Source organism: Fulmarus glacialis, unplaced genomic scaffold (genome assembly GCF_000690835.1).
Source record: "Fulmarus glacialis isolate BGI_N327 unplaced genomic scaffold, ASM69083v1 scaffold23273, whole genome shotgun sequence".
Taxonomy (NCBI): Eukaryota; Metazoa; Chordata; class Aves; order Procellariiformes; family Procellariidae; genus Fulmarus; species Fulmarus glacialis.
This window is the reverse complement of record NW_009202631.1, coordinates 567-16327: the sequence shown is the minus strand read 5'-3', so window position 1 is coordinate 16327 and position 15761 is coordinate 567. Positions and strand designations below refer to the sequence as shown.

Sequence of the window (15761 nt, the reverse complement as noted above, 5' to 3'; positions counted from 1 at the left end):
TTTATATATATATATATATATAAAGCAAACTTTTTCTGTTAGGACAGGAAGCTTACTTTATCTGGATTGCAGAGAACCATTTTTTAAATCTAAAGCTGGTCCCACAGAAAAGCAGAGGAAAAATTTCTCTGTAAGGAAACAGCTTTTCCTGTTGTATAGGCAGATTCATTTTTCTTGTACAGATCTGGTACATACCTGTTAAAAACACTTTGTCATGACACCTTTACCTCTACATTAGTGAACAGACAGCAGTTTAACAGCTTCAATTTTTCACTAGGGTCAAATTTAAATGACAGAAGATACTGAAATAGGCAATAACAACCACAGGAAAATTGTGATAACTGAAATACTGAACTGTTATTTTGGTTTCTTCTACCTATGTAGTTCACCACGGTATTTAAGACACTTATTTGGAAGGATCTTTCCACATACCAATTTTTGGATTTAAACTGTAGCAGAGCACAACTGAATATATTCCTCACAAATCAAGCTTAAAGTTAATGACTTATAAATATGTATCTCAAGTTTAATAGGAAAAAAGAACAGACTTCCCTCCTTTATCAGTATTCATTTCTCACCTGAGAAGCCCAACCAACATTTTTCACAAAGACAGATTTTAAAAGTTGGGCTGAGTTTGGACTGCATTCTGTTTGATGAACAGAGGAGCATGTAGTTTCAGCAGTGTTAGTCATAAATGTAGACTTTTCATATGACACCACCTAAAACCCAGAAATGCACAGTATTAGCAGCCTTAGTATTAATCCAACTAATTATGTACCAACTACAGTGGTGAATTACCACCTGTTTTAATCTTTTCATATATATACACAGACAGATTTAGCCTATATGCTTCATTTAACAGCATTACATTATAAAAACCCCACAGAATTTCATATGACTTTCTCAGTATTATGACAATTTTTCTACCACTTCTCTGTACTCACAAAGGAATCGCTCTCCCTAAGTAGACTTTTTCTACTTAAACCCCATTTTTCCTTATTTGACTGTCAGAAAACCCTGTCCATCTTCAGGAAAAACATTCAGCACATGTTAGACTATAAAATAGCCCTCATTCAGATGACCACTTGGCCAATATTTTACAAAAATATGGACATTGCTATTAATTGGAAACTAGAACATTAAACATTCATAGAAGAGTTCCTGCAGCACATACAGAGTCTGGTACAGGTTTAGAGAGACAAAAGTGATGAATTAAGAATAACAGAGGATCAAACATCAGAGGCCTTTAGGACAACGCCACCACTACTAGGTGGTTTCTAGGAGGAAACGCGTCTGCTTCTATAGAAGTTCTACTACTTGGATACCTCCTCCCATAGTCACAGAGATGACAGAGATGAGGTGGTGTGCTTAGCAGTATTTAAGATTCAGCATTCAAGGAAAAGATGCAAGTCAGGGGATGTCTCTGAAATAGGAGACCTTGGTCAGGAAAGAGATCAGGATCCAGATAATAACAGGAACCTGAAAGAAACAACAAGCTGTACCTCAGGATATACAGATCCAGTTCCAGTATAAAGAAACTGACAAAGAGTCAAAGGTAACATGGAAAGGCAACCAGCTATTGTGTTATCTTGCTTAGAAATACATACTTCAGAAGAGAAAGCAAACAGTGAAAGTCTTACAAAGACCTAAGTGTTTGCTATACAGCAAACAAAGAATGAGTTTGAACACTGAACCCTCAAGGTAGAACTCTGGTGATGGGTAACCTTGAGTCTGTGTAAAAATCAACACTAGTACTGAAGCCCTAAGGAGTTTTTGTTGCCAGGTTCGTTTCAGTCAAGCAAAAACTGGTAGATTCTGCACTAAGGACATGTGCTACACAATCAAACAACAGAGATGCAGACCCACATAAATTCAACGAAGTTAAGACGATACAAACTCAGTGTGCTAAGTCCCCAATATAATTCAGTCAGCTGGGAAAGTTCTATCAGGGCTGTGATGCAGCAATTGAAGCTTGGTGGGTCTTTTAAACAAGCTAGATGAAATTGCACACAAAGCCTTGTTGGCTATACATATAAATATATGTACACTTACACTTTTTTTTTTTAAAATACACATTAACACTTGATTATTTCAGAACAGTAGCCTCAAGTGCTAATATCCTTTGTGACTACCATTTGATACAGAGGCCTGAGGGCACATCAGAGCTCTCCAAAACAAATTGACGACTGTACTGTATAACATCAGTAAGCAATTTTCAAACTATGTTCCAAGGAGTCATTTGTAGTAAAGTTTTGGAAGATTTTGATTTTTCAGATGATCTTAAATCCAGATATCAAAAGCTAGTCGAAATCAAAGTTAACATTTCTAGTCAAGATGCTCACAAATGGCTAACAAAAGCCTATGTCCATACAAATGTAATTCCGTTACTTCAAATAAAACTTCAAAGCAATATTTGAATTCCTACTGGACAGCAGTCTCCACTATGTTCTTGTATACTTACAGAAGGAGTACAGTTTGGAGTTTGAACTGGAGTAGAACTGGTAGCTATATTTCTATCCAGCGCCATAACTTCTTTTGAACAGTTTGTATTGTCCAACAATGGAGGTGCTACAGCCTGTGGCGATTCAGTATTGCCAGGTTTTCTGGAAAAATAATGAGACAAATTGGGAAAAGGTCTGTCCAAAACGGACTAAAGAAACAAGTGAGGAGATGTAGCTTTTCCTTCAGTTTACCATGGACTGTACAAAGCACTTGATGGCACTGGTATTCTGCAGAATTGTTTTTACACATGCTAATTGTTAGTCTAAACAATTTGTGGTTTAGTCTAAATCCACAAGTGTATGTTGTCCTAGTATCAAAGGAGGCTTTGCAGGTCCAAAATAAGGTGTTCATACACACTATCAAGTTAATATTTATCATGCTAATGACTATGAGCCTCTGTTAAACAACCCTGGCTTCTGCAAACATTAGCTGCTTGAGGCTGCTTAGTAGGAATATTCAAATGCAAAAGTATTTTCAAGTGAAAAATACTACCTTCCAACAATTATTGGAAAAAATGGAACACTCTCACTCCTTTTTTCTTCTTCCAAAACAGCAGATTCCAGTGCAAGGCATATACGATGTCCCTGGAATTAGAAGGGGCTTGTTGAAGTTTTTAATTGAGAACAGTATAACTATTTCATACATGTTTAGTGTGGGAGGTGTGCACACAAGGAAATGCTTTTGTGAATGGTACTGAATATTGCTAACAGCTGCACTTGTGTACCATGGAGGCAATTCAAAAAGCTATACTACAGCAAGACTGCCTCGTAACTTCAGCACATACGGAATTATGCTCTTAATAACCACATCTCCTCCCCTTTTAGCAGGACTAAATGAGGGACTAGAAGACCCCTGAATTCTATTCCAGAAAAATAACAGAACATAAGGAAGACCGAATAGGAAATTTGTACTATATTTTTACTGTTTCCTAAGTTCATAGACAAAAAATTACTCTTGTGACCGCTAATTGGGTGACATGAAACAAGAGATGGAAAGCACAGCAGGCAGGCCAGTTAACCACCTGGCAGGTTTTTGTGTTTGTGGTTTTTGTTTTTTTTTTTTAATTTTATTTTTAAAAACTTGTATAAAGCAGCTTCATCTGTTCTGTTTAATCCTTTCACCAGACAGGCAAACCTGCTTTACACACTAGTAAGAATTTCCTCTAACAGTCTTCATTGTGAGGCGTTACTACTGTTACCTCTACATTGCTATTTGCTCTTCCAAAAAACACTTTATCATCCCTCCTTATCAGTGTAAAGAAAAATATGAAAAGCAACATCAGAAGTACATTTGTGAGAGAGAAACTGAATTTTCAGAAAGTTACTTTGCACTGGAAAAGGTCTATATGAAACAGTTTACCTCATTTGCATGATCCATATAAACTTGTATTTCCTTCTTCAAACCTGCTTCGCTTTCTCCTTTCAAAGTGAAGGATTTCCCTGATTTTTCAATCACACGAGTTATACCAGCTGTCTTGTGTATCTTTGCTCCTGTAAAAAATGTAAAAATTTCTAGTGTGAATTGTATAAAATACCAGCATCTATAAAATACAGATTTCTGCCATTACATTCTACTGTACTAAAGTGTTCTCACTGACTTAATTACTGCAAGAATAAAACCACTCCTGAATGAGCTGCATGTCTAGCAGAAATAAAAAGCCACTTAAATTGGGACTGTGATGTTAACGGAATGCCCTCTATGGCCAAAGATCACTACTTAAATGGGCTGAGTAATGCATTTATTACATATTTTAAAAACTACCTTTCTAAACATTAATCTGAGACAAAATACTCTAACAGTATTGCCAAAAATTGGTGAAGTAGGCTCTATTAGTTTTTGAATACAGTTCTAAAAAAAGATGCCCATTCTTTCAATAGTGGTTCCACACTGAATCAGAGCTGTTAAGCCTTCTTTTTTTTTTGTCATAAATTCTGTTGGGGTATATCTATGCATGTGGCAAATTAAACTAGTTGACAGTAGCCTATAGTGAGTAAACAATCGTCAGTGCAGTCTAGTTTATGAAGGGCAGAGTTGGAGAAGGCAGCCAATTGCTTTCTCCAGTGAGTGTTCTTGGTAATACTATTACCTCAGTTAACAATGGAAAGCTTGGAGTAGGGATGCACCTTTCAATAAGTAGGTTAACTATCAAATGTAGATGCAAAGAAGAGCTCATGAATAAAAACAAGATGTAATTTAAATAACGCTTTTGCAACATGTACTCCCTGAAGAGGATATCACTAAGGAACTAATGAATAATAAACTGATCTGCAAGTGCTAGAATAAAGGTAGAGAGGCAAAAAATTAAAAATGTTTCTAGTATTTTTTTCAACCTGAAGTGTTCATTGTTTGGCAATATTTTAATGCAGCTTTAATAGTGTGATATAACCATTTGCATAATTGCAAAAATGAATACATACCATCATAAAAACAAATTTCAACATCTGCAGTGGGTGAATTTTCCATCAACATGCACTTGGCATATCTTGTGTAGAACGTAACTTTGGGGGTTTTTGTTCTTACCAACTGCACAAACTTGGCTGCATACTGGTATTTTTTCCAGTACTTTTCTAAAAAAAAATTTAAAAACTTTTTGATAAAAGTCATGAGATTAAACATTGTGCACCAGCTTGGTGAGAAGTAATTTAAAATACATATTTGATAGCTGAATGTTGTGAGTAATATTTAAATACTTTACACAGGTTCGTTCAAAGGAACTGACTTATTTCCACCAACTTTTAGAAGAGTGTGCATCTTCAACAGCTTCACTTGAATAGATTCAATTAATATAGTTCAGAACCTAAACAACATAGAAAAGTGCTGCATATACCATTTAACTAGATATCACAGTCCAGCTGGCTTCCTGGCTTTAGATAAAACTTATCTTTGATCTCTAATTAGTAGAGAAGTCTGCTTGTCTCTTAAGAACTTATAGTTACTTTGTATTTGCTCTTCAGCTGTCTACATTACTCTGTCAATGCTTTCAAGTATATATTTTTTCCCCTTCCCCCCAAGTTACGAGTATTAGGAAGCACAAAGTCAAGTTGCTCTGTTTTAAAATTGACTAGATAATATTTCTTCCACTCATATTTAAACAGTTTCCAATATGAACGAGGAGAAGAATATGAAAGCTTTAATTTTAGTACACTACGTTGTAAAGGGGTAAGTAACTCCTTATAACTTCCATACAAAATAATTTAAAACCTGTGGGTTTACACTTGTAAAGTTTCAAAATACAGTTTCCAGTTAAACTGTAGTTTGATTCTGAAAGGAGTTTTATCTTCACAATTATCTGAAAAGTAATGGCTAAAAGCTAAAAAGTCTTAAACCAGATTCACCAAAAATCACATTAATCATCATAATTTTAAAATAAATTTCAGATTACCTGGCAAGTTGTCAAAATTATACATACAGATGTCTTCAGGAGGAGCAGGAGGTCTGTCATCAAGAAGGAAACCTCTTCCTTCATTTGGATGATAAACTGCAATCTACAATAAGGGGAAAAAAAAATGTGTTTGCAATTGCAACTTATTACAGCACTCCCTACTTTTAACAGGTATGGAAATAAGTCACAGTTTAATTAATTACCATGATTTACCACGAATGCTCTATTCCTTTAAGTAATTATTTAACAGCAGAAGTTTTTCAACAATATTTCACCTGTTCCAAAAGTCAAGTCCAACTTTGTTCTGAAATAATTGCTTGCTACCTGTATTTGTATGGCTGTAGTATGGGGGGGAAAAAGGAGTTTACAGCTGTGCATATGTAAACATTGCATTTCCAAACAAATAATCATTTAAATGAAAATTTAAAAAACACTGAAAGAACAGAATACTCTAAGCCCTTTATAGAACAGTGAAGAAATTGAAAACATACTCACCACATTTCCATCACAAGATATTCTGAGAACTTCTTTCACAAGTTCTTGTGAATGGTGTTCTTTTAGAAACTCCATACACACTTCCCCAGTATCTAGAATGCTCACCTAAAATATATTAAATATACAAGTTAAACAAAAAGACCTTTACTTTCTAGCAAAATATGATAGCACTTCTTTCCACAAATGCCTGAAAGAAAAAAAAAAGGGGTTTCTTCCTCAAATGCACTGCAAACTTATAAATGCTTCTTACAGTAACTTTTGCTGTTAGTGCTATAAAAACAGAACACTCCTTCAACATGACTGAAGGTTATAAGCCTGGTCAGTGAGGGTGTGGCTTCTTAAGAAGTGACAAATCAAACAAAGACAGGTCAGCTCTATTATGTTATTTAAAAAAAAAAATTGGAGGGCAGGGGGAAACATGACAGGACAAGCAAGACTAAGAAGTGGAACAAAAGGCAAAAGGGTGACACCAGGAACAAACCAACCAGAAAATTTATGTGATCAGTAAGGATTAATGGAATTTGTTTTGCTTTCCTACCAGGGAAAAAACAGCATTATAGGAAAAAGATTCGAGTTTTTACTTGAGAGCAAGACTATTTTAATTTCTAATCCAGTTGTCTAATCTGTAGAAGTGTTTGATGTGTTCTACATAGTTACAATCTTGAAAGCTTAAACACAACTTGTGCAGCTACACAGTACATAGTTTTAGAACCATAGGAAGTATATATGCATTTAATATTTGTTATGTTTAGGTACAGTTTCTTTGCTTGTAAGCTAAAAGCAATGCCATGTCACTATTTGCAGGAAGTGACCACAAGGTTACAGTATTCCGCATACAAAAACTAAGATACATCTTACTAATATAACTTTAAATTAAGTTATTGCAGATTAAGTTTTATAAAAACAAATGCTTCTAGTTTACCAAGTGATCTTTAAGAGATAGTCACACTATATTTAATACTTAAGTTGTTTCCGTTTTAAGAACTGATACATACCACTGCATTTTTTGTTTTTTGCCTGATTGGTTTTAGCCTGTGAGCATTGAGAGGTGATACTATACTTCGCAGTGTAGGTTTCTGATGTGCTGGTGGTTCTTTGCCCCACGTTTGGTTTTGTTCTGAAGTTGACCAAAGGCCACATGTAGAAGATGATGGTTGAATTTTTTCAGATTTGCAGAGAACTCCAGGGATGTACTTCTTTGGGTTTCTCTGGTTTAAAGAATGCGGACAGTCAACGGATGCATCATGATTCCTTATATCTTTTAAGGTGTTCCATGCATTTCTTGATGCATCCTGCTGCACATCCAGATGATACCGAAAACCTCCATGTGCATTACTGTTGCCAGTTAGGTCTGCAGGTGGTCTCAGCGGAACTGAAAGCATCATAAAGGTACATTGTAGATTCAAAGAATCACAGGACAAAGAAAACAATGCTATTATGTTTTTAAAAGCTTTTCAAAATATCGTCTTAGAAGGCTTATTTAAGCAGAGAATGGGATTTCTTTAATCCTCAGTCCAAATCATTAGGCTATGACTTTAGTACCAATCAATACCAGTGCTACCAAAATTCCAGTGCTACTTAAAATAAACTGATACTACATTTCAGTTATGATGGCCTTCGGTCTTGATACATATCAAATGATTCTGCAATCCATTCATAAACAAAATACTAAATTTTAAATAGATACTTAAACAATTAGTTTACAAGAATTCGTTTAATCTGTTGAAACAGAGTTTACTTGCCATTCAGATAACCACTAGTACCAAGTTTCATTTAAGTTTCAGCTTATCTAACTAGTGTTTTAGCATCAACCAGAGGTTTTAGTACTCAAGATGTTAAATGCATGCTCCAAACTCCTTGTTTTATTTCCAGTCACTTGTTAACAGACAAAACCCTACTTTTATATTTAAACTTCCTATTACTGCTTCTCTAGTTTCGATATTTAAGCCTTTGATCAACTTTTGCCTCACCCACACAAGTATTGCACTCCTCCTGCCATGTTGCAGAACAGTTGAGAAGGGAGCAAAAATTAAATAGGATTATTCAGACCATATGTCATATGATTCCAATTCCCTGTAGACAGAAAGGGAAGGAGTCCAGTAATATCAAAACAAAAAAAGGCCAGAATGGATTTGTGATTTAGTTTTATGATTAAATTACATTATTTGTAAATGATGTAATATGATGCATAACAAAGAACACCTCCTTCCCTTCTGTGTCTTTTGTCCTTTCCTCCACCCCTCCTTCTGCAGCCTCATTATCTTTCTCATTCACCAAGGTCCCATTTTCTCTTAAGGCGTCTTTGCACAACTAAATTAACAGGGCTTTTGAGTCACCTGCCAATCCTTTGTCATGTATCTATACTTACACATCTTTCAGGTCACAACTGAATAATTATGGCAGGTTCTAGAATTGTGTTTTCCTCTCTTTTTGCATTTTGTTTTTTTTTTTTTTTTTCTTTTTTGGCTAAAATACTAAGAGAAGAGAATGACCTCATTTTAGGAAGCTAAGTATTCAAATTCAATGTACAATTTCTTCACTCTTACGAAGGCAGTTACATACAGTCCATTATACCAACCCAAGAGCTCAAGAGGAACACTAACTACAAAACCTTCTGAAATTAATTCCTACCTCAGGAAACTGAAATGTTACAGCTTAGTCCAAAAGAGAGAAAAAAATGTTTTCAATGGGGTATTATCTTGCTTAAGAATGATTCTAACAGATTAGTGATGCTGGAAATCATTTTGCCTTTTTCAGTATCTGTGTCAATTTTTTGCAGTGACAAGTCAGTTTAGGGTCTCCCATGCTTTTCATTCAGAAAAAAAAGTCTGCAGTAGCCTCTGTTAACATCCAATCGCTGTTATTTAGGATGCCAGCATTATACTCCGGTATCACAGTTACTTGGCCATACAGATATCCCTTCTGTCACAAGTTTAAGGAAATAAAACATAGAAAAACCACAGAAAAGTTACAAGTCACTACTTCAACTTGAATGCAAAAATACACAACTGATTAGCAACACACCATTTGTTTGCATGCTTCCAAGCCACTGCTGCATTGTTTCAGCCTGGGACTTCTGCTCTAACAAACCAAGCTGGGGCTTCATTGGGCAGAGATAATTTGAGCTGCAAAATAAAAGTTACACAATGTAATCAAGATTACATCAAAGGCACTTGCACAACAAAAGTTATAATGTTACAGCTGCAAAAACCACAACACTTTTAGAACATTTAAGAAATGCAGGTGGTATTTTGCAGCTCTAGACAGCATAGGACGTGCTGCTTTTTTCATGGGGAATGTTCATTGGGTAAAGCATAAAAAAATAAAATACTGTTTCCAAATGGAATGAAAAGTTATTACTAATTTTTAGCACAAATTTAAGCCTGTTAGCACTCACTAGTAGACTCTTGGAACTGACATATATGAACAAAAAGAGCCATTGATAATGCTGCCAGCAGTGGCTGTTCTTACATCCAGTTCTTAATTCACAGTATAGGAAACAACCTGAGAGAAGACACAGGGATGATGCCCATCACCCCAGTGGATCTCATTCAGCATAGCAAATACGCAGCTGAAATATATAGGCAATCTTATCACTTAAAATAATTTGAGTTTATATAAAATATAGTAAATCCCAAAGGTTATAAAGATGTTTTACCAGCTTTTTAGTCAATGACATATGTAGTCACCGGTGATCTCAAGCTGTATAATCCACATGTTGAAGAATAAAGAATACACACAAAAACAGTTACTGCAGAATCACTGATCTGTTGTAAATGCACACTAAGCTCCTGTGAGGTTTTCTGTTTCCGTAGCCTTGTACCTATCTGTACTTTCTTTTTGCGATGATCACGACTTCAGCATTGGCAAGGACTCAGTTATCACAAAAAAACCCCACAGAATATAAGCATCTAATTTAGGTCTTAGAACCTTGCATTTAAGATTGCTGTGCAGGCCATCTATAGAGAGGCTCTCCTATAAATCAACCATGTAAAAAAAGTAGTAATCATTCAGTTAATGCCCACACTCATATTAATGTTCTGTGACATTTACATATAGCATGTCTTTATGAAGTCATGGGGAATACAAGTAAGCATTATGTTATGATTTGTATAAATCATTTCTTTTTTGATTCATCAAACATTTCTCAAACTAGAAAGAATGCACATGCCCATTGATCTTGCTGAACAGAGGCTTATGTCAAACACTTGTGAATAGTCAAGAAAAACCTCTTACTCCATTTACTTTTTCTACGGGGCAAAGCACTCATTTGCATTTTCCCTGAACTGATTTGCAAAAAGGAAAACATATGAACCATTACACAAAATTGCCACTCTTAATGTGGAGAGAAATGCAAGAACCAAGATATGCAATAGTCCTTATATTAAAATAGGAAAGCATTCTTTGATATTCTGCTGATGGAAAAAACAAAGCAAACTTCTGAGCAAAGTTTATCACAAAGAAGGGCTCTTTTTGCACAGCAGTGCACAGAAGGCCTCCAACAACATAGAAAACATCCTAGCATCACTTGTAGATTTGACACTGAAGTTGGTTTGTATCAGCTGGAGAAGTCCATCAATGTATGGAAAGAAGCCAGGATTTTCACCCAGAAACTACAACTAAGGACAGAACTAAATTTCAGATAGTTATTTTTGAGCATTATTTTCCTTTCTGGTACACCAGTTTTATAATCCATCACCTAATCTTGTACTTAATTTGTTTTTTTCCCCCCTTACATTGTCTAAGCATATGTAAGGCATATTTAAAAATGAACAGAAAAAAAAAAGCCAGAGCAGCAATTAAAAATGTTGATAGTCACACTCTGAATGCCTTCTATCCTAATCAATGTCTTTTCAACAAAGAAGAATTAGCAAGGCTCTCTCCTACAATTACTGTGGGGAAAGAAATACTCAACTTGCTGCACATGAAAATAAGTCTATTAGAGTATTACCAGGACAAATAAAAGCTACAATCTAGCTAGCTGATGTGCTGCATCTATGACCTTTAAGAAAGGGACAGTGGGGAGGTAAACCTCTACATAGCAACAGCATCAACTATCACCCTCTCCTATTTGGTATTCGAGCTACAAGTGTAGAGACTTTCGGCACTTACTGAAGCTTAGTTATAGGAAAAATCATGCATTTAACATATAAGGCAGCTCTAAATTCCATCTTAATAAAAACTGATTCTTACTGTGGTTGATCTTTTACAGGTGGAGATATTTGCTCTTCAAAAGAACCAGAACTACTAGAAGTCTTCTCCTTAAATATTTCTCCTATATCAGTATAGCTGTTCGCAGGTGAAAAGTATTCTGTATTTTCCCTTGTTCCTACTTTAGGCTTAGAAAGCAGTTCCACAGAGTGACATCTCTCAACAATATTTGATATGCCTTGAGTCTGACTATGGGATGTGCCAGACCTATCTGAAGAGTGGGCTCTTCGGAGGTAGCGTGAATGTGGTCTCTCTTCGGCAAGTTGCATGGTTCTTCCCCTGCCGGTTATGCCAATTTCTTTTCCCTGAATTCCCCACTGATGAAAAGAACCGCTTCCATCTATGGATGAAGTATTACTGGAATTCTTGTTTTTAGGAAAAAAGGTCATTTTATTTGGGAGTGGCTGTCCAACTAACAGCTTCTTCTTTTCCTTCAAGCAACCACTGGTACTGATGCTGGAAGAGCCTGTGAAGGTTGTAGAGATGGTGGCATTTCCACTGTCCATGGAATCTTCTGAAGTTCCCGAATCTTTACTCCGAGCAGAGCTACACCTGGACATAAAAGGATGATCCAACACTGAGGAAAGACTCAAACGATCTGCTGGATTTTTGCGAAGTAACCTGTGTATAAGGTCTTGTGCCTCTCTTGATAAAAAGGCTGGCATTTCATAATCTGCTAATACTACTTTATTCAGCGTGTTTTTGACTGTGTCAGTGTCAAAAGGTGGCTTTCCAATAAGAAGAGTGTAAAACATACAGCCCAAAGACCACACATCAGATTCAAGTCCATGCGGACTCCTTGTGGCTATCTCCGGAGAAATGTAATTTGGAGTTCCACACATGGTGTAATGCTTTTCGTGAGGCATTTTCAGCTGAGTTGCTAGTCCAAAATCAGCAATCTTGACATTCATATTATTGGTGAGTAAGATATTAGAAAGGGTGAGGTCCCGGTGCAGTATTCCATGAGAATGAAGATACAGCATACCTGTGATAATTTGATGCAAGAAGTGTCGGGCTGTCAAAACACAAAACCAGATATTTTAGTCATATAATTGAAGTCATAGCTCTGACGAGAACTTTTTGAAGTCTGCTGTTGGTCTTGCTTTTTTTTTTTAAACAACGAGGATGTTTAAGTGTCATGCTAATGAGCTTGGAATTAACTTTCTGCTTTTTGCTTCAAACAATATAGCATGACTATGTTCTAAGACATAAAGTTCCTAAGTTCATAAAAAAAGTGTTCTGTAATGCAGTAATCAGATTTGTTCTTTGCTAACAGAATAATGTAAACAGGACTGAAGATTGGCCTAAACTTTTTAAAATTAGATTCTTAAGAATTTTAAAAGTTAAGTTGCTCCACACTTTCAGAAACAGCAAATACATGAAATCAAGCAGCTACATGCAGATTATAGAATATAGGAGACAATTTGGATTATATTTGTTTTATCATTAGCAAACTGGCAAGGCTAGTACTATTTCAATTTCTCAAAAACTTCTACGTTTACAATCCTGGGATAGTCTTTCTGTTTTATTACATTAGAAGTTCAGGGACTGTTCAAAGAGGTTCAGGAATAACAAAACCTCATCCAGGCTGAAACAGCATCATTTATTATGATGTTGCAATTACAGCAATTTTAAGATTTATTCTTTCTAGAGCAAACAATTTACAATCCTACTTATTCTCTTAGCAGAAGGCAAAGACTGGCGAGTAACAAACGTTGGTAGAAACCACTCCTCAAAGGAAGAGACTTCTTTAACCAGGTCAGTGGTTTATCAGCTTTTAGAACAAAGGTACCATCAGATGAACTATTTTTGCTGGAGCAGATCTGAATTAAACAGATGATGGCTATATAGCAGTACCCCTTTAATCCAGTCATGTGATCTGGGTTCAAAAAAAATCCATAGATATATAATAGTTTCACAGAATTAGATTAGAAACTGATAGAGAAGCAGGTAAACTGGAAGAACTGTGCAAGAGATGACCAGCATGGTAATTCGGGAAGCTCTAGAGGTACTAGCCACTGAATCCAGATCAGCTGAAACCAGAACACTTGTTTGGCTGTGCCCTCAAACATTATACACAGCAGCTTGCTTTGCTGTCGTCTTTTTTTTTTTAATTGAGCTGTTCTCGTTAGGCTTTCAGTGGTCCGTGTTCTAACTGAAATCCTCTCACTCTCAACTGTAAGAAAATGAAATGTTAGTAAATTCATAAGTGCAATTAATTTTGTTTGCAAGACTTCTTTCTCAAAACACTATTCAAAAGAGTAATATAGCCAATTTAAAAAGTTTTAGAATTACTCTTACAATGAACTCTCAAGGAAAGATAGGATTTTCAGTGCTTTCCATAAGAAACGGAGATAAAACCATAGCAGAATTTCTCCACAGTTGCCAGTCCTTCAAAAACTCTAGATGGATTGTCAGATTGGGTATTTCCTTGCTAACTCCGCCCGTAAGCAAGTTACCTGCATTATCTTCATTTCCACACATCTTGGAACACAGTAAATATTTCCAACGATATCACATAAGGCAAAGTATAATCTAGAAGGCTCTCTAACTGGTGACATGTAATGAGGTGAAGAGGTGCAACGCAAAGAAAGCAAATCTGTGGATGTGAAGGTGCCAGTTTTCCTCTGTGGAACTTCCCAGTCTTGACCTATACTTCAACATAGTTTTATGTACAAAGGTAAGCTCTACCTTCTATATACCTCTACCTTCTAAGTTCACTGTCTATTTTTTTTAAACCCCAAATAGCACAAGCTACTGTAAAATGGCATAAACAGAAACAAAAGTATACAGAAATTCAAGTGAATATATGCGTAATAGTAATTAATCTCTAGATTATCACTTATCACAAGGTTTTAAGCTATAGAAACTGGTTCAGAGTGATGGCAGTTTTAAATACTCTTTCACTAGAATTAAATATTTATTGAGTAAGCCAAAACATTAATGCAAAGAGAGATACACAGGAAAAAAAAAAATCTCACCTTCTTCTTCTGAAAAGGGTTTCTTTCTGTTCTTTATATATCTGCTCATTTCACCATTGTGACACATCTCAAGTATCAAGTACACATAGTTGCTATCTTCAAAATAGTTATAAAGCTAGAACATAAAATAATGAAAAAATTAAAATACATTTTGTAGGCTATAGAGCAAGTCACATATACAGGCCTCTCTACAAAAACATGATTCTTACCTCAAGTATAGATGGATGCTTTAGCTGACAATGTATTTTCACCTCATTTTGAACCCTCTGTACCATTCCAACTTTGTGCATGGCTTTTTTATCTATCTGTAAATGGATCACAGAATATTTTTCAAGCACTGCAACACTGATTACAAATGTTCATTTCAAGCGAACTTGACATTTTAGATGTTCAATGCATGTTTGTGTGAAATCTTATAAATACAAGCAAGTTTTCACATAGTTTAACCTACTATATGCTTTTAATGAACAAGTATCATAGATAAATGGAGGAACACATCTCTGTCTGAAAGTAGACAAGTGTTAACATTTTCAATACTAACACTAATTAAAAAAAATTCTGAAATACTTAAGCAGAGGAACCTAATCCTGATTTTGCTGGGCAGATATGCTAAATATAGTTAACCTTAAAAAGGTGGCTAAATAGAAGTATTATAGATTATAAGCAAATCTGGCAAAACACCTGTGAGGTGCGAGTTTCCTTCACAAATAAAGTTTGTCCTGGCAGTGAAGGAAATTTTTCAAGGCATTTTTTCCAGGACCTCTGCAGCCACACGGATTCTAAATGAAGTTTTTGTGGTCACAAATTTCTGAATTAGTGTTATAGTCCACTCATTGTTGAATATTTGAGCTTAAGTTCTTTTAGTAGCACTGTAAGCATTTCTATAAGTTATCAATAGTCTATTTGATCGTACTGCATCTTTCAGGATCGAATCCTAATCTTAATATCGGTTGCATACAAACAAGCAACCCAGGCATGAATGCCCAACCGCATAACCCCAACCTGTTGCAACTTGCCCTCAGGGTTCAGTCTCTCGAAAGACACAGGCTTCCTTGGCTGGCTGCCTTACCATTTTGATAGCCACTTCCAGACCGGTTTTCAGGGATACTGCTCTGTAGACCCCTGCGAAGGAACCCTTCCCCAGGAGGTTCCCCACCTTGAAATCCTGCAATACGAACAGATCACCGCCG

At 35.8% G+C, this 15761-nt stretch overlaps 1 protein-coding gene across 1 annotated transcript in view; it reads right to left on the bottom strand.

The window, feature by feature from the left end:
- Positions 1–15736, bottom strand: part of PLK4 (polo-like kinase 4) — a gene marked incomplete at its 5' end in the record, with an annotated part of 17034 nt that extends 1298 nt beyond the window's left edge. Inside the window, 13 exons of the mRNA XM_009574365.1 lie at positions 579–719; positions 2462–2603; positions 2995–3086; positions 3862–3992; positions 4920–5069; positions 5885–5987; positions 6380–6484; positions 7375–7751; positions 9404–9504; positions 11573–12605; positions 14572–14686; positions 14781–14876; positions 15641–15736. Coding sequence (XP_009572660.1) covers positions 579–719; positions 2462–2603; positions 2995–3086; positions 3862–3992; positions 4920–5069; positions 5885–5987; positions 6380–6484; positions 7375–7751; positions 9404–9504; positions 11573–12605; positions 14572–14686; positions 14781–14876; positions 15641–15736 — 2682 coding nt within the window. The remainder of the gene's footprint in view (positions 1–578; positions 720–2461; positions 2604–2994; positions 3087–3861; positions 3993–4919; positions 5070–5884; positions 5988–6379; positions 6485–7374; positions 7752–9403; positions 9505–11572; positions 12606–14571; positions 14687–14780; positions 14877–15640) is intronic.
- Positions 15737–15761: the final 25 nt, after the last annotated feature.